Source organism: Taudactylus pleione, unplaced genomic scaffold, assembly GCF_031769625.1.
Source record: "Taudactylus pleione unplaced genomic scaffold, aTauple2 ptg001408l, whole genome shotgun sequence".
Taxonomy (NCBI): Eukaryota; Metazoa; Chordata; class Amphibia; order Anura; family Myobatrachidae; genus Taudactylus; species Taudactylus pleione.
In genome coordinates, this window is record NW_028285808.1 from 1 (window position 1) to 19,928 (window position 19,928).

Sequence of the window (19,928 nt, forward strand, 5' to 3'; positions counted from 1 at the left end):
GGCCATCAGCACCCCCCTAATGCACAAGTCACATCGGTTCCTTTAAATAAACAGCAATTCTAGTTTTTCAGCTGACCAGTAAAGTGCGCCCTGCTGGGACTTGCCCTGTACAGTACAAAGATTGCCATGTTTGGGGGGGGGGGGGGGGGGGGGGGGAGAGAGAGAGAGAGAGAGAGAGAGAGGAGAGAGAGAGAGAGAGAGAGAGAGAGAGAGAGAGAGAGAGAGAGAGAGAGAGGAGAGAGAGAGAGAGAGAGAGAGAGAGAGAGAGAGAGAGAGAGAGAGAGAGAGAGAGAGAGAGAGAGACTGCATGCGGCTTGCAGGGCATGCTTGAACTTGTGGTTGCAATGCAGCTGGTGAACCACAGGTTAGCCATTTCTGGTGTAGAATACAAAAAGAAAAAAGGGTCACCCATGTAAATAGACACACAACATGCCCGGTCACTATTCTCTTTTGGAGCAAAAGCCCAGAGTCTGATCATACAAGCGTATGAACAATCACCAGGTATAGCCAAAAGGCGGCCACACATTTAGAAATGAAGAGGATTTAAGATAAATTTGCTCCAAGATTTCAATCTTCCTTTTCTAAGGACCCATTCATTACCTTATAGTACACAAATCTCATGCAAGCCTACCCACTACTTTTATATAACAACATACAAATGTTTTACTAAAAAAATCAGTTTAATGGGAAAGTATCACAATTATTCTGGCTGCATGTAGGGCAAGTTACCTTACATTCAGAAATTCTTCAGTGTGTAAAGAATAAATCAATGTAAATATTCTTCCCATGTATTACAAGAAGTAGAACAGTGGATCTGAAACGCATAAGATACTTTGTTCTGCTAAAGTTCCCATGATCCTCTGTGCTAACATCCTGGACCTCAAAACAGAAACCACTCTGTGCAGGATTGTTGTCTGGAAGCGGATTGGTCGAGGCTGCGCAAAGCCTCGGAGCTGGTGCATCTGCTAGACCGCTGAGCCCTCCATGTTCTACTACTTAGAGAGAGGTTAAAGGGGGCCTCTATGCAATGTACCCTGGTTCTTCTAGAGTTTGTAATTGTAGGGGAGAGGGTAGCAAGGACAACACATGGTGGCACTGCCACAAGATTATTTTTGGCGTGACATCCACATGCTTTTCAGATAGATGACGGGTGCATTACTCCCTACTTGTCCATTTTACGCTCTTCTTCCCCACCCCCTGCCATACACCTGAACTTTTCACGTCTATTTTTAACATATCCTAAATGCTGCAAAACGCTCAATAGCAGGTAACTGATAACAAACGGAACCCCCACCATGTTATCAATAAGATCTTCCCAATTCCCCTCCCATTTAGACCTAGTCTCCGTCTGTAAGTTCTCACAAGCAGGGCCCTCCTTCCTCAGGTTATCTCCCTGTATTCTCGATGTCCCCAGTGTGCCGCCATTCATGGTCATAAGGCGCTACACAGTCACTTGGTGGCACCATATAAAGGATAGTAGTAAAAGTAATAAAGTGTAAAATACATCCCGAGTGCCTTGCGCCAGTCAAGTCAAGTACAGATCTATATGGGCACCCTAGCTTTCCAGTCTATGGAACTCCTACCCCCACTGAATGCTCACCTAGTGCAGTTTTTTTCTCTCTATGGGGGAGATGTATGAAGCGCAGAAGTGGCATCAGCGCACGTTATGTGCACTGATACCGCTTCTTCCCCATTTATGATTGGTGGTCTGGGCGGTAAATGACAGGTGTGCTATGTGCCCCTGTCATTATCGGCGCTGCTATCTACAAGATAGCAGCGCCGATAGCCTGGGCTATGTACGAATGGTCAGTTTGCCTGACCGTTCCGCCCGCTGCAGCTGTTGCTATCGACAGCAACAGCCTGGCGATGCCCTATCCCCACAGCAGGGAGAGCGCTGTCCTTGCTCCAGGGCTGCACGCGGGATCTCTGATACTTGCAAGATCCCGCGCATGCTCAGTGGAGCCGACCGGGACTAAGACACAGCGCTTCAGCACTAGGCTAGTTTTCACTCCCCCACTCCGGCCGATGAGATGTTATTACATCTCATGGTTAGTGCTTCCTGCTTCATCTCTTTACCAAGGCGTTAAGTGCTGCTATAATATATCTCCCCCTATGTATGGTATCTGGTCATTAGATCTACAGTAAAGTTAGACAGGCAATACGCCGACAGAGTAAGAAGGCCGACAGGGTCATATGGTTGACACAATTTTTTTATGTTTTTTAGGGTTAAGGACATACCGGAGGGTTAAGGTTAGGCACTTACCCTGACACTTAAGGTTAGGCACTAGGAGGGAGGGTTAGGTTCTTACCGGAGGATTAGGCACTAGAAGGGATGGTTACATCAGGCACCTACCGGGACGGTTAGGGTCAGGCACCAGGAGGGAGGGGTTAGGCACCAGGGAGGGAGGGTTAGGGTGAGGATTAGGGCAAGAAAAAACAAAACAAATAACCATGTGTTGACAGTGTCTGTGTTGACCCAATGACCATGTGAACTCAATGAACATGTCGACCTTCTTACCAGTCAACCTTTAGTGTGTCAACCTTCAGACCCCGTTGACCTATTGCCTGTCTAACTTCCATTGACCTTTTTATCGTAGACCTAATGATCCACATCCCTATGTACACGTTCCCAGTCATTCCAGTTTGGAGGTTGCGATCCTCATCTTTGTTTGCAGTGTTAATCTCCCTACTTTTCTTTACCCTTCCCTTTCCTATTGGCACGGCACCCCACCCTCCCCACCCCCAGAGCATGTTCTTGCTCTGATGCATGTTTAGTGGATGTCTATAGCTAGATTGAGGTTTTTTTAAAAAAAAAAAAAAAAACAATTTCTAGAGTCATTAGCACTGTTCATATACAGTGAGCAGAGCAGGTATTGTAAGTATGGTTTCCTTTCTTTATACTGTACCACCCTGCCTCTCTCTCACTTCTGTTTTTGAACTTTGAAAAAAAATTCTTTAATGAACTACAAGTTATAAATATCTTATTTGTATTATTCTAACAATTTTTATATGAAATCTCAGGGTTATGACAGAGGAGGCTCTGCCATATCCTGACTGCAAGTGCCTGGCAGTAGGGCCACATAAAAAAAAAACACAACACAAAGAGGAGTTGGGTATTTTTACACAGTCTCCCCAGTACCGACTATGCCCAACCTCTGGTAGGAGATTTCAAGCAAAGTTGAACATGGAAATAGACAGAACCCAGAGACTGTATCCAGATTATGCAACGCCGCTAGCTTTAAAAAAAACAAAAATATGAAATAATTTTTTATGAAAAAGAATATTATGCATTGGGTGTCACGTCAGGACGTACCTTTTGGAAAATACACAGATTTGGGAATGTCCGGGATATATCCAGTTTTATTAGCTCCAAGCTGGCCTCCCGGTCAGCTGCGGACAAACCGGAGTCTGCAGACGCAAAAATATATTGTTAAAGATATCAGAATTTGTTGGCTAAATATTACTTAGGTTACCCTTCAGCCAAAGAAGCTATCACAATCTGCAGTCAGAGCAAATCTCCCGTAGGGGTAATTTATTCCAAATTAGCGGGGTATCAAACACTATCTATGATACTTTTGTAAACTATACTTTAGCTGTACTTAAAACAAATTATCCATAATCATAATTTATATATACATACACACACATATATGTGCCATTTGAGCACCTAGGTAACATTGGTCAGTCTGTCCCCTCTACACATGACTGGGGCTACTCTCCATGATGTGTACAGAGTGGTGAGCGACACAGAGCTGGGTCTGTAGAGGACACATACGCCAATACACTGGAAGCCTACTGCATGGCGGGGACTGCCCCAGGTGAGTGTTAATGTTGCTCTTGGAGGATGTTGTGGTACCATTCTTTATTCATGGCTGTGTTCTTAGGCAAAATTGTGAGTGATCCCACTCCCTTGGCTGAGAAACAACCCCACACATGAATGTCTACACACAATAAATTGTAAACACTACTTTTGCTTTGAGAAAAAAAAATGTATTCAATACAATATTATAACATTTGATTGCCAGAAATAAGTGAATCATTTGGTGCTTGTAACCAAAATAAGAGCAAACAACATGTAGTGATTGCAGAAACAGCAGCAGAAAGCCACATAAATCACAGTGATACATATATAGTGGTAGTGAGGAGCAGCAGAAAGCCACATAAATCAATTATACGTTCGTGATACATATATAGGTTTAGAGAGGAGCAGCAGAAAGCCACATAAATCACAGTGATACATATATATTGTTAGTGAGCAGCAGCAAACCACATAAATCATAGTGATATGAAGTGTTAGTAGGGAGCAGCAGAAAGCCACATAAATCAGTGTATTACGTATATAGGTGTTCGTGTGGAGCAGCAGAAAGCAGAGACGTGCGGTGAGGTCAATGACTGGGGAGGCACACATGGAGTTGGGTCTGAGTAATGGGAGCCTGTTTCATTCTCTACTCACTAACTCTTGCCTCCTATCCTTTGATTCTCCTACCTGCATTACTGTCTTATCTTGCTGCTGCTGACAGCACCGATCTCTAAACACTGCAGTGAACTTCATGTCACATTGTCACATGACATATCCATTGTGTCCATTAGTGCTCAAGGCACCCCCCCCATACTCAGTGGCATGCCTCTATTAGGTCTTGTTCTGTGCAGCTTATTGACCATGGTGTGGCCCCGCCCCCAGCTCTGCAAGCAGTGTTAGACTGTACAGAAGCGAGGCTGAGCTGTAGCTGCCTCATCTCATCTCCTTGCAGTCCCAGGGAGCTCCACAAAGCTGGTGAGTGTTAAATGATTACAATAAACAAAGAAAAGGTTTCTAAGTTATAAAAATTATTTGAATAATACAAAGAAGATATTTATATCAAATCTCAGGTTCATGACAGGGGAGGCTCTGCCATATACTGACTGCAAGTGCCTGGCAGTAGGGCCACATAAATCATAGTGATACGTACAGTGTTAGTGGGGAGCAGCAGAAAGCCATATAAATCATAGTGATAGGTACGTTAGTGAGGAGCAGCAAAAAGACATACATTTTAGGGATATGTAAAGTGTTGGTGAGGAGTAAAGCCACATAATTCATAGTGATACATATAATGTTGGTGAGGAGCAGCAGAAAGCCACATAAAAGCACAAGTCCATCCATCAACAGACTGTGGAAACTATTACCTTCATTTTCAACTTCAGACCCTCCCATGCTCAGTGATTTCCATCGTTCCTTAGCACGAGATAAGCAAATGTCATAAAGCTCTATAAAAACACACAATAATAAACAATTACTCTCTCACAACAATCTATAATACTTTCCACAACAAACAATAATGAAAGGAAACATTGAAGTCTAATGATTTTCTATCAGTAACAATTTATGTACATCAGCAATTGGGCAATTTGCAATCGACTGTGTATAAAAATCTTTCCCTTTTTCACTCGATTGAAGCAATTCTGCAATCGATTGAAAAAAAGGAATGATTTTTATACACAATCGATTGCAAATTGCCCAATTGCTGACGTATGGGGGCCTTTAGTCTCTTGCAGCAAACACTCCACCGCGAACTAGCGCAGGTTTGGAAGATATCGTTTTTGAATAACTGCATTTACCATGATACTTGGCTGCTCATGCCTAACATACATGTACAGATCAGGTCACATTTAGTCATTATTTAGGTTTAACTCATTTGGAAGGATATGCAGCATTCTTATTGTAAATAAGCCATTGTGCCCACACTTCCTGGTCTATTTCACAATTTAGGGACTGTGACACCAATACAAATGTTAAATTGATTGATAACAGGCAGACCTCCAGATTCCGGTCTTACCGTGTGTGACATTTAACTCGTTGCCAATTGCCAAACTCCAGACCTTCCCCCTGACACTAGGTGGGATTCCCTGCCACCACAGCTCCCGAACTCGCCGAGAACAACACCTATTGGAAGAGAGAAAGCATTTCCTTTACAAATATGCTGAAACCTTAAAAGCACTAGAGGGTGATGTGCGATATCAGTTCTGCTGCGGAAAATAGGTCCGCCTAGTCCCATACCGCTTATATTAGGTCCATCCTGTCCTCTGCCATAATGTATAAAGTCTTATTTTCCTGATAGTATAATACAGCTCAGAGCTTCAGGAATCGAGAAGCAGGGGAGGACCCCTTCCGATCCTATATATCACAAGGGAGGGCAGGAGAACTGGAGATAGGAATTTGACTCTACCTTTAATCATGGTCAATGATAACAATAAAGAAGAGTAACATTGCAAACAGCCAAGGGTTATGGGGGAGACTAGTTAAAGAACCAACCCATATTGTATTATGCTATGGAAGTCATTTAACAAAGCCTACACCGGAAGGATGTAATGATCACAAAAATGCAGTAAAATGTCAGTTTTTGAAGGATTACAGCAATACATATGGCTCGCCATATGTATTAAAAACGGTCCGCAGCAGATATCCGGATATACAGAATTCTATGGGGCTGCGTTGTGCCTGTATGCAGCAAGCGCCGGAAAGTTTCTGCATGAACTAAAGATGGTGTTGCCTAAAGTCAATAAGATTCTTTTTTTCGCAAGAATCCCTCTCCGTCGCCTTGTGTATCATAAACCCAAAACTCTCATCAGAAGTGCTGTCCCTGCAGGTAAGTATTCCTGCATAGCGGCCATCACAGATGCCGATGTGTGGCAGAAAGAGAACGGGATGTATTGCAATTTCAATGGAAAACTGATATATCCCATCCACAATGGAAACTAAAGCTATTGTGCAGTTCACACCAGTGCACCTCAAAGAACCCAAGTGCACATCACGGTACACGTCATTTCAGTTTTAGGGGAGCGGTACCACCATATCAAATAAATTAACTTAACTGTTCCCCGTAAAAAAAATATATATATTTATTTTTTTTTAATCAAATCCTATGTTGGCATTTTTAACATTCCTATCTATACAAAAAAACACAAAAAAAACAATTGTCTCCACACCAATATTTGTATGCTATAACTAAAATAAAACTTACCAAAATCTGTCCTGCATGCTAGGTCTTACTCCAGTACAAGGAGATGAACATTGAATATACCCCACTTTGTGCAAAAATATAAATAAATCGAGCAAATGAAAAAAAGCCCCACAAATCTAGGTGATAAGCTTTGTAATAAGACTGCTTTGTACTGAATGGTGGATTTACATGGGAGAGCATGCACCTAGGGGATTTCCAGTTGCCCAGAAACTCCCCTCGGCCTAGTAATGGGGTGGTTTCATCATTGACAGGCTGGTCTTGCCATCTTGCTGCTTGAAGAAGCAGATTGCACTAATCAGTTCTACCCCTACCCTGACCGCAGATCACATGGACAGCTCACACGTCAGGTGGTCCACAAAATCTGCATCCAGTAAGAGGCAGATGGGAGGAGAGTCTCTGCAGAGCTGGATGGAAGAAGGTAAGAGAGTGTGTGCCTGTGTGTGGAGTAAAAGGATCCTAATCTAATGCAGGTGGGCTAATAATGTTATGGTGGGGTTAGGGTTAATTATTTTCTGATGGGTGGGAGGTAATGATTTATTTACGATGCTATTTGTTTATTGACGGTTGTTATTTCATAGTAGGATCATAATTGTGCTAATTTAGTTCATGTGGGATGATGTGGATACTATTAGTGCTGGGCTGAGTTTCAGAAGATGGGAGGGTTTTTATTTCCCCTTGAAGCAGCTTGAAATTAAATTAATAGTAGTCCAATTTCCCCCCCCCCATTCTGTATTGCTCTCCCCCCCCCCTCCCCCGCACACACACCAAGGAGCGCACGTGTACCTCCTTCCAAAAGCATAACCCAACAGGTTTGGTACGCCTGTTCCACGTGCAGCACCATTGCCAACCCCCTCCCCCTCTCTCTCTCTCTCTCCTCGCCCCTGTCCAGCAAACCCCCCCCCCTTTCCCCCCCCTGCACAATCATTACACCCACCCACCAGAACCTGGAGCGCGGATCAATCTGCTTATTCAATTTTCCAATAATAAGATTTAATAAATATACCTATGTATTTAATACCTGGGCTCAGTGGGGAAGGGGGATACTATTTATTATTACATAGTTATATTGCTTTAACAGCAGGGCTGTTGTAGTGGGAATGGGTATGTCATACCGGCAGACGGGATCCAGGCGGTCAGAATCTCGACTTGGTTAACATACCGACACTTGGTGGTCGGTATGCTAACCCTACCCCTCTCCCTACCCTACCCTTAAGCCTCCCCCCCAGTGCCTGAACCTAACCTCCCCCCCTAGTGCCTGAACCTAACCTCCCCCTCCCCTAAACCTAACTCTCCTCTTTTAGTGCCTAACCCTAACTCTCCCCCCCACCCCCACTACTTACCTTCGGCATCCCGGCAGTCTAGAAGCTGGCACCGGGATTCTGACCGGCGTCGGTATTCTGGCGCCGGTAAGGTAAAAGTCAGCTGGAGGTGTGTCTAATTATTAAAGTTGGGTGCTACTGATTTAACGGTGGGACTGGTTAAAGGGCATGAAGCCAAGAGAGTTCACTCATTGCTAGGATTTTCATATACCTATCCCTTTTCAAAAATAGGTCTCCAACACACCAGAATCCAGATTCTGGTGGGGCTGTCCCAACTAAGTGACTCTCATATTCAGTCAAGACTTTGATCTGACTGAGTACAGGTGGGTAAATCTGTAGCCACGCCCCTTGCATAATAGTCACGCCCATCATGGTGGCATGGTACAGAAAATCCATCTTCAAATCCTGCATTTGACCCTAGTAAAATAACTTATTTGGTTCGCTCATTTTTACGCAATTTCTTTTTTAAACAAAGCAGAAAAGAGAGTGCGAGTATCCTATATTTTACCTCAATGCTGCACTTTGACTTTCTGGATATACAGTAGTTCCCTAAGGAACACGTACAAGTATATTTCATACAATGTAATAGGGGACAAAGCCATTCTACATAATCTGCATGTACATAACTTGATGCTGTTGCGATATTGTTGATTTGGTAAAACAATCGTTTGAGAAAAAAATAAATAAAATTTGGTCAATTCGCTGCGGATTGGGGGTGTAATATTCCGGAACGCAAATCCTGTGTGAAGAGGACATCGTGGTTTCTTGGTGGCACTGTATATCGCAAATATACATGAACCCCTGTATTGCGGCACATCGCACCTGCAATTCACGGTTAATTGAATAGACCCATGTAAGCTCTGGCGAGCTGGGCCCTCTACCCTCTTGTGCTTCTCCTTACTTTATTTTCATCTACTTCTTACTCCCTAACACTTGGTTGCTTATGCTCTGTTGCTTATTTGGGTGTTATGGTCACCAATGTATATTATACCTGTCCTTGTCCTCCACTGTATTTGTATTGTATTGTTAGTCACTTTTTTGGTTATGTACTTTGTAAGGCGCTGCGGAACACTTGTGGCACCGTATAAACAATAATAATAATAATAATAATAATACAACTGTATAGATAGCGTGTAGAGGAAGCTCTCTGCGCTTACCTATCCAGAGGGGGGCTTTTGGGGGAGGAAAGGACCAAAAAAAAAACAAAACAAAAAAAAAACCTTCGGATAGGTAAGCACCAAGAGCATCCCCTACACTATATCCATTTACTATTGTTCGCAGGCTGCGACCCAACACATAAACCCCATTGGATTTGAGAAGACAATTTTGACTATTCTAAACAAGTGTATAATAATAGCACAAGTGAAATATACATTCTTGGCAAATTACTGAAGCAAAACCAAAGTATAATCCCCTCCTATGACACAGGTTCTCTTACGTGGTTTCCCAGTTGGGTAGAATTTCATTGTTCCAGGTTAAAGCGGCGTTTCCGATGCTCTCTTCCAGTTTACATCTCTCTTCCAGTTGTTTTTTCCTTCTCTGGGCCTCTTTGTATTCTGAAAACACAAAACCAGAGGCTGCTAAAGTGCTGAGATGAAAGGATATTTCTTCCATACTATGGGGACAGCAGAAACCATCTGCGAGCAGCTCGTTTTGAATGAAAGATCTGGCAGGAGGTAATAAGATTTTAACAAATTCTGGGCACAGAAACAAAGCTGACAATGACAGACTGTCAAGTCTATACTCCTGTCACTGAATATTAGTAAATCTCCCCAGCAGGCTGATGTATAATATATGTACCACTGGTTTGGGTTATCCCGCCGACACTCTGAATCACAGCATTTTTTTGGAATCATGCAAAATGCCGGAGAGAAGAATTCAAAGCTGGTGAGATCTGGACCATTATTTAATAAAAAAAAAAAGTGCCAATACATTATACAGAGCCATACAACATAAGGGTTACTGGATCTCCTAATAAACTACACTTGGGATTATGTTATAGCCTGTAAGACAAAAGAAAGTATTCCTTATGAATAAGTGAAAATATCTATGCATTATTTATATGGAACGGTCTGCACTGCATTTACGAAGACAGCAAAAAGTGCTTTTCTATAAAGGGAGCAGTGGTTGCAATCCGGCAATAGTTTAAAGACATACCTGGCTGATCATACAATGTCAGGCTTACAATGGTTTGGACTGCTCACTAAAACGTGTTTCCTCTGGTGGGCTTTAAGCCAGAGCATGTCTGATACATGTATCTCCTCATAGCAGTGGTTCTTAAACTTGCGGTGGGTGGGGTGGGAGAGATGTATCTAATTTTGGAGAGAGATAAAGTGGAGCGTGATAAAGTACCAACTTCTCAGCTTCTGTCATGTTACAGGCTGTGCTAGAAAATTGACGGAAGCTGATTTGTTGGTATTTTATCTCTATCCAAGGCAGGGCCGCGACTAGGGGAGGGGCTGGAGGTGCACGTGCAACGGGAGCGCTGCTGCACCCGCCGCCAGTGTCCTCCAGCCCGGTGCCGCAGGGGGTCTCTATGCCGGACGCCCGCTGGGATTTTATTACCAGCGGGTGCCCGGGCCCTTCCCTAGGGTTGTGTGTCCAGCGCTAACCTTACAAATCTGTAGATGTAGAAAACAGATGTGGTGCGATATGGATGTACAAGCAGCAAGTTATGTTAAAACAATTAATATTTAATGGAGATAGATGAATAAATTATATTGTAAATTATACGGAGTCACGTTGCTCCTATGAAGAAATAACCAAATGTCCAGTTTCTATAATGGTATGATCATTGGTAAATTGGCTTTTATTGTGTTAAAATAAGATAAGAAAGCTCCTTTAGGGTGCTTCTTTCCGTAGGTCACCAATAGGTGTCTACGTATCCCTGCGGCCAAGCTGGGTACTGCCCCTATGATGTGGGGGGATGTCTCCGAGTAAGGATAATGTCCTTCACCTTGTATGCAGGTTACAGAAGGAGACCATGTTAGGGGATCCCTTTCCGTATGGCACTTAGTGCCTACGTCTCCCTATCATCACCAATGTGACAACCCGTCTGTCCGTGATGGTGAGATGTAGTCTCCAGTTAGTGAACTATAATGGGGAATACTGTCCTGTATAGATTAGTGAAGGGTGTGGGTATACCCTCAATGAGGGCGGACCTGCCGTATGTCTCACACTGTTATAAGCACATACAATACCTTGCATTTCCACCAGCACTTAGTAAGGGAACGTATGATACCCTCATACGGCAGGTCCGCCCTCATTGAGGGTATACCCACACCCTTCACTAATCTATACAGGACAGTATTCTCCATTGTAGTTCACTCACTGGAGACTACATCTCACCATCACGGACAGACAGGTTGTCACATTGGTGATAATAGGGAGACGTGGGCACTAAGTGCCATACGGAAGGGACCCCCTAAAAGGGTCTCCTTATGTAACCTGCAACCTGCATACAAGGTGAAGGACATTATCCTTACTCAGAGACATCCCCCACATCATAGGGGCAGTACCCAGCTTGGCCGCAGGGATACGTAGACACCTATTGGTGACCTACAGAAAGAGGCACCCTAAAGGAGCTTTCTTATCTTATTTTAACACAATAAAAGCCAATTTACCACAGATCATACCATTATAGAAACTGGACATTTGGTTATTTCTTCGTAGGAGCAATGTGACTCTGTATAATTTACAATATAATTTATTCATCTATCTCCATTAAATATTAATTGTTTTAACATAACTTGCTTCTTGTACATCCATATCGCACCACATCTGTTTTCTACATCTACAGATTCATAAGATTAGCGCTGGACACACAACCCTTATCTATACTGTTTACTCCTTGAGTCTAGAGAACTCTGTGCCCAGCAGCTTCCAGTACCACCGGTAGGAAACTTTTGCGCTGGTGAATACATCCCAGGTGATCACGACCCTTCCCTGCAGCGCCACGGTAGCCGGAGGCTGGAGTTCTCCCCTGAACTCCAGCTTCTGGCTCTCCCCACAGGCACTATGGGAGTGATGTCATGACGTCTCTCCCATAGTTCCGAGGAGCAGCTGGGAGGACCAGACGCGGCAGCGGACATAGAAGCGGGGTTTAGGTTAAGTAATTTTTTTTTGTGTGTGTGTGTGTGTAAGCGGCACTACAGGGGCATTACTATATGGGCACTACTACAGGGGCATTTAGTACTATATGGGCACTACTACAGGGGCATTACTATATGAGCACTACTACAGGGGCATTACTATATGGGCACTACTGCAGGGGCATTACTATATGGGCATTACCACAGGGGCATTACTATATGGGTACTACCACAGGGGCATTACTATATGGGTACTACCACAGGGGCATTACTATATGGGTACTACTACAGGGGCATTACTATATGGGTACTACTACAGGGGCATTACTATAGGGGCACTACTACAGGGGCATTACTATAGGGGCACTGCTGCAGGGGCATTACTATAGGGGCACTGCTGCAGGGGCATTACTATAGGGGCACTGCTGCAGGGGGCATTACTATAGGGGGGCGCCAAATTGCTAGTCTTGCCCGGGGTGACAAAAATCCTAGTTTCGGCCCTGTCCAAGGCTTTATTATTATTATTATTATTATCCTTTATTTATATGGCGCCACAAAGGTTCCGCAGCGCCTTACACAGTACATAAATGAGCACACAAGAAAAACAGTTAATAGTAATACAAAACAATGCAGGACAAGGACAAGGTTATAAACTCAGCTGCAAAACACAAGCAGCAGGACATGAGCAACCAGGTGGTAGGTGCCATTGTAGGGAGTTAGGAGTAAATTATACTATAAGTAGGGGGAGGAGAAGCACGTGAGGATGAGGGCCCTGCTCGTGAGAGCTTACATTCTAAAGGGGAAGGGCAGACAGACAGGGGCGACACAGAGGGGTAGATAGTGAAGAAGGAGCATGGAGCAGTGGGTTAGGAATGGATATGTGCTGCGGAATGTGTGTGTATAAGACGACCTGATGTTATGTAAAAATTAAGTCCTTCATACATCTATCTCTATGATAGAAAATAGATTGTTTGTGTTATTTACATGAGAGATGTACAAAGTAAAGTAGAAGCACTTTAATTTGTGTGTTACATTTTAGCATCTATATACAGCCTGACAAGAAATTCAGCTATTATGGGACTGTCCCGCCATCCTAATACAGTAGTGACTACTTTAGTTCCAGCTGCTGGGTGCTATGCCATGCTCCTGTGAGTGGCTTGACACATCTCCCCCTTGGCCCTCAAGGCACCCTAATGGTCCAGGTTTTAAGCATATCCTTTGATTGAGCATAGGTGAATTATTAATAGTTAATAATGAATAGTATTAGTCATTTTTTATTTAACCATCTGTGCTCAGCCATGAATATCCTTAAAACCTGGACCGTTCGGAATGACTGCCTTATAGCATGTCTTATAGAGAGTCACTTTATTTATCTCTGGTATCACACAATCATTAACCAAATGTCTTCATATTTAACATCAACATCATTGTACAGTATAGTGTAGCTGGATATCTTCTGGGCCTTGTAAAACCCAGTTCAACACTAGACATTTGCAAAGTACCTTCAGATGACAAAGTCGACCTCATACACAGACATGTTTGATGTCCACTAACTCGAAAAGGCAAAAAAATCCAAATTTGAAAAAGGCCAGAATTTCTACAGAAAACAGAGATTGGTGTTGATGGTCCTGCCAGCCAGCGCGCACAAAGAAATGTGAGGGTCTCCAGCTATGGCTGACCTGCAAGCCACACAGTGTGACTAAACCAAGTTACAGAGGGCTGCTGCTTTCAAGTATAACTTTTGAAAAAAAGTCATGTGGGCGTGACGAAACACGTTAAGGACTCTAGCTACCTTACCAAGCGCCACTTCGAGTTACCACTCTGCAATCACCTGGCCGGGATCAATACACAGGAGGACGCAGCAGGAGGACCGCAATACGCAGCAGGAGGACCGCTCCCCGCATATTTCCGAGGACGCGCAGACGGAGAGTCCTACTAGCTCAAGCCACAGAAGTGTGAGTAAACACACAGCACTTGCCGCAACCGCTGAATGGCTTGTTAAGCCTCACATTGCTGTTGTCTTTAAGACGTGTGCCCATTCATCAGGCTATCCAACGAGTACAGGACATTATATGCACACATACAGCACTTGCCGATTCCGCTGAACGGCTAATGAGCTATACATTGGGGTTGTCAATAAGAATTGTGCCCATACATCAAGTTTTTCAACCGAGGACGGGAGAACTTATATGCTTGAACATACACGTTGGTTTCTCTAGCCACCTTTTTCTATACCAATCAGCTGATTATATTGAACACTATACATGTTTTCAGGATTGTCCTGTTTTTATAGCTTGTGATTTTTCTTTTTTTTAGCGGTGGTTGCACACTGCCATTAGTGACCATTTTCATACAGGTCAGCTGCTACTATATTTTGCAACATTATACCACACTGTATGTGATACTATTGCAGTGTACATGAGGATCCTCAGGTTTGAATATTTGTTTTAGAAGTGTTAGTGATATTTTTTAAATTGTCATATATATAGGATTATTTTATTAAATACCATTTGATCATATCTATCATGTCTATATAATTCAGTCTTGTTTAAAACAATTTATATGGTCATTTCCCCTTGATGTATAGCGCAGATCATTTTTTATTATATTTGGCTTTCAAGTATCAGGCTCCCTGCAACTATCAATGTAGATAGAAGGAATATTTCTAATGTATGTGCCAGTGACTGGTTTCTAAGTGTGTAAGGGTAATGTGACTGTCAGGAAGAATTGATGGTCGGGCTGAATTTCATAAAAAAAGAGTAGGGTAGTAGGTCTGAGAGAGGCAGCTCTAAGAAACGGTCTAGAGCGGGGGTCTTCAACCTTGGCCCTCTAGCTGCTGTGGAACTACACACCCCAGCATGCACTGCAACTTTTTTAATATAACAGCATGCTAAAACTATGGCAGTGCATGCTGGGATGTGTAATTCCACAGCAGCTGGAGGGCCAAGGTTGAAGACCCCTGGTCTAGAGTATACGGCCATTCAACCTGCCATGGACGTACATAAAGCAATGAATTAGTGGCTGCATCATTTCTGAACGCCATTACACAAGGCAGGAAACGTACACTTAACGTCCTTCCCCTGACTATGAATAAAACATGCACATTTGCCTACAGATCTCTGTATTGATGGGATTGTTGGACATTTGTCAGGATACAGGTTTCCAGTCGGGAAGTTAATCAAAGACCTTAGTGAATGGTACTCAATCATTAAACACAAGATTTTCCAGATCGGCTCACATGCGCTGAGTGGTTACTAACCTACCCTGGCCAAGGATCTTTTCCCAGCATTTGGCTGTCTTTATATTGCTTATTGATATTATATAATATCAGAAAAATCAAAGCTTTTATTCATTCATTTCTTTACATTTCAGCTAAAAACATTAAAGCACCAAAACACAACAAATACATTTATTTACCCAACTAAACAGGTATATTTTTCACAGGTAGGTAACGTCTGGTACTTAAGCTGCTCTGGAAGGACACCTCCCAGCATACCTTGCCACAGGTGTAGCATGCCCTAACACAGTGGTTCCAAAACTTTTTCAGTTCAAGGCATCCTTAGGGTCTCCAGGCACCACAAGCCAAAATAATAACCGACCGGTCCCTTTTTTTAAAGTAAATGGGTCAAAATAACGTAATTAGTATTTATGTCAGGACAGAAATACTTATTAACTTATTTGCAAAAATAATACACATAAATCCAAGAAAAAAGAAATGTATATATGTATGCATATATGAGTGTCTCCCTGTGCAGCCCCCCCATCTCCTTGTGCAGCCCCCCCATGTGTCTCCCTGTGCAACGCCCCCCCGTGTGTCTCCCTGTGCAGCCCCCCCATGTGTCTCCCTGTGCAACGCCCCCCCGTGTGTCTCCCTGTGCAGCGCCCCCCCGTGTGTCTCCCTGTGCAACGCCCCCCCGTGTGTCTCCCTGTGCAACGCCCCCCCGTGTGTCTCCCTGTGCAACGCCCCCCCGTGTGTCTCCCTGTGCAGCGCCCCCCCGTGTGTCTCCCTGTGCAGCGCCCCCCCGTGTGTCTCCCTGTGCAGCGCCCCCCCGTGTGTCTCCCTGTGCAGCGCCCCCCCGTGTGTCTCCCTGTGCAGCGCCCCCCCGTGTGTCTCCCTGTGCAGCGCCCCCCCGTGTGTCTCCCTGTGCAGCGCCCCCCCATGTGTCTCCCTGTGCAGCGCCCCCCCCGTGTCTCCCTGTGCAGCGCCCCCCCGTGTCTCCCTGTGCAGCGCCCCCCCGTGTCTCCCTGTGCAGCGCCCCCCCATGTGTCTCCCTGTGCAGCGCCCCCCATGTGTCTCCCTGTGCAGCCCCCTCAATGCTTTTCATTGCAGCCATCCCCACCCCCTTATATGTGGGCCCCCTCCCTACAGTATACAGAGAGTACTTATACCAGGGGGAGTAGGCAGGGAAAGGGAATTTGGTAGAGAGAAAATGTGGTCCTCAGTAAAAAGGAGACAGAACACCTGAGAGTGAGTAGTGAAGCCAAGCACCAGACTTATACTGCCCAGGTGGTCTAGTGGGGAAGCGGACAAACCAGTCACCCCACTGCAGCTCCCTCCGGCAGGTCTCCACCGCCGGAGGCAAGGACTGCACAAAACGCAAGTCGGGAATCCCCTTACCTGTCCTCTCCGTTTGTCTGGCTGCAGCCCTGGGTCCCCAGTGGAGCAGCTAGCAAAGCCCCGCTGGCGCCCGCTGTAATCACGTGACCACTCACCGGTGTTGATGCGCCGGCAGAGGTAGACGGAGCAGCAGCACAGACGCAGATTAGGACGCCTAGCGCTGCTTGCTCTGATGTAAAAAATAAAATAAAACCTCGTAAAAATAAAAGCTTGGGGCTGCTGAAGCAGTCCCCCTGTCAAAAAGGTGCGACTGGTCCTGCCGGCACCAAACGCAAAACGGTCTACCTGTGGCTGGGGTATATGTGGAGGAGGACCGGTGCATCCTGGGAACTAAAGCTTTGGTTGGAGTGATCTGGGCACCAGTCACTCCCCCCTCCACCCCCCCCCCCCCCATGGTATCCCTGTGGATCCCTATGGACCCTGAAGAAGGAAGAAAAAAAAGAAGAAGAAGAGATCCAGCCACCAGACCAATGCCTTTTTATATATGGAAACTATAGCAGCAGGTGCGCTACACACACACTATTTAAACCTATCCTAATGAGAAGTCAATACAAATAACCAAAATGATGCATTATTCATTATTTGTTAATGGCACATTTTAACTTTCAACCTTTAAAAACACCCCTTTAACTCAAGACTCCCACTTTCTCATTTTGCTTTATTTTATATGACAGCACCTGAACGATGTATTTTTTTCCCCCGGCTGTATCATGATGTTCTGACATAACACAGGATAAAATAGTTTTTGCAAACAGTGATTTTTGCATTTTGCATCCAATTTTTTTTTATTATTGTGTGACCCATTGCTGTGCGCTCTACTGGAAACCAGACTGGCTGCTGAGAAATCTACTGAAATCTATAGTAGGGAGCAAACAACCATGACGGGTAGTGGCTGACTGGCGATTCCTGCACCCACGTACAGCAGATTATAGATCTATTGTTCTGTAGATCAGTCTCATTATAAATACTCCATAAAAGTAATTGAGTCACAAAACTATCTAACATGTTATTGAAGGAGACACTGCTTTTCCATAATGACAAAGGCAAACAAAACAGTATGAACCACCTGATCCCCCCCCTCACTGTTGCTGTACTCCCATCCTATCTCTCCTGACACTGTCTGAGGATCACGGGAGCTATAGTCCAACAACAGCCAATGCACCTGTGATATTAGTCTGTGTAAGATTTACCTCTTCGTTTAGCTTGGGCCACCATTTCTTCATATTCCTGTCTGTGCTTCTGGGCCTCCTCCGCTGGTTTGGCTGGCAGGTTTCTGGGAATAGTATAAACATTGCTCGGTCAGTGAGCTTATGTCTGACTGCACATTAGTTGCATTAAGGAGCACCAGGCACACAAGGCTTCATTTTCTGGGCTGATCCCATATTGATGCATTAAAATAGCATAATTAAATAGCACAGAAAGTTTTGCACAGTGCTCATTAAAAAGGCCCCAAACACCAAAAAGTCTTTAATTGTGCCTCATGCAGGGGAACGTATATACTAGACATACATTCTCGCTTGGTGCAGGCTAGGAGCACGCGCTTAGGGAGAGACGTGTCTGCTACTCCTCTGCACTCTGTAATGTTCAGATCTGGACAGAAACGCAATAGAGCCCTGTTGTATCTCAGGATAACAAAACACCAGAGCCCTGCACGGTGCTATATATAAACGGCACAGCAAAGCCGAACCAAACAAAGCCAGAGTAAGTAACTGCTTTCCTAAGGTCTCATATTATTCAGAAATGGAAAAATTAGAATGACTAAATAAAATAAAATATATCAGCCTTTTACCATAAGCAGATGAGACCTGGACTCATCTGGTCCTAGTGGCAATCGCAGTATACATGGTACTGTATATATCAGGGGTTCCTCTGTCCTCAAGGCACACTAGCAGTCCAAGTTTTAAGGATAACCATACTTGAGCACAGGTGAATTAATTAGCACCTCCGTTATTTTGATATAACCATCTGTGCTCAACCATGAATAGCACTAAAACCAGGACTGTTAGTGTGCCTTGAAGACAAAGTTTGGGAATCACTGGTATATATGGTAGAGAACAATACAAGTGGATAGGGAGAATTCTAACATGCTGTATAAATGTAAAGAACCGACTATAATGGCATACTACGACAAAGATATATAATAATATTAAGGAGCTGTGTATTTTAGTCACCCAGTGGTGTTGGATAGGGTAGCATTCCACACGCATGGCACCACTATTAGTTATGTCACAAGCTGCTGGTTATTACCTTAACAGTCCTCAAGGCACAGAACAATCAAGTTTTAAGGCTAACAATGCTTAGGCACAGGTGACTTAATAAATACATCGGTTAATTTGATTTAACCATCTGTGCTCAACCACGGATATACTTAAAACCTGGACTGTTAGGGTGCCTTGAGGACACAGGTTGGGAACCTCTGCCTTAACCTATTTACTAAGCCTTGGATGGAGATAAAGTGGAGGGATATAAAGTACCAACCAATCAGCTCCTGTCATTTTCCAAACATAGCCTGTGACACAGCAGAGGGGAATACATATGCCACCTATAAGCTTCACGTGTACACAGGAATACAAACCTTTTTCAGAGGCATAGTATATTATTATGTCGACAATGTTGTAAATGGTATTTTACATGTAAACGTTACCCTAAGCCTACTGAAATCCTATGTGGATATTTTGGTTATCGACAATTGTGAATGTTGACATGTTGTACGTTGACATTCTAAACAGGTCCACATACAGACCACGTCAACAATATGCTGTCAGCATTGTGCTTGTAAACAATCTGACTGCATCCTCTGTCAGTACTTCCCATCTGGCTGTGCCCCCAATGACTCTACACCTCCAACACCAGTCTTACACACCTGCCACTAAACTGTGGACCTAGACTTTTAAACTGCGGG

At 44.1% G+C, this 19,928-nt stretch overlaps 1 protein-coding gene across 1 annotated transcript in view; it reads right to left on the reverse strand.

Moving 5' to 3' along the window:
• Nucleotides 1-3,139: 3,139 nt before the first annotated feature.
• The window catches only part of LOC148442704 (TBC1 domain family member 14-like), a gene marked incomplete at its 3' end in the record, with an annotated part of 106,648 nt that continues 89,859 nt past the window's right edge, over nt 3,140-19,928 (reverse strand). The window contains exons 6-11 of the mRNA XM_088463553.1: nt 18,217-18,299; nt 9,756-9,873; nt 5,814-5,920; nt 5,164-5,244; nt 3,314-3,408; nt 3,140-3,236 (exon numbers count right to left, since the gene is read on the reverse strand). Coding sequence (XP_088319679.1) covers nt 3,140-3,236; nt 3,314-3,408; nt 5,164-5,244; nt 5,814-5,920; nt 9,756-9,873; nt 18,217-18,299 — 581 coding nt within the window. The remainder of the gene's footprint in view (nt 3,237-3,313; nt 3,409-5,163; nt 5,245-5,813; nt 5,921-9,755; nt 9,874-18,216; nt 18,300-19,928) is intronic.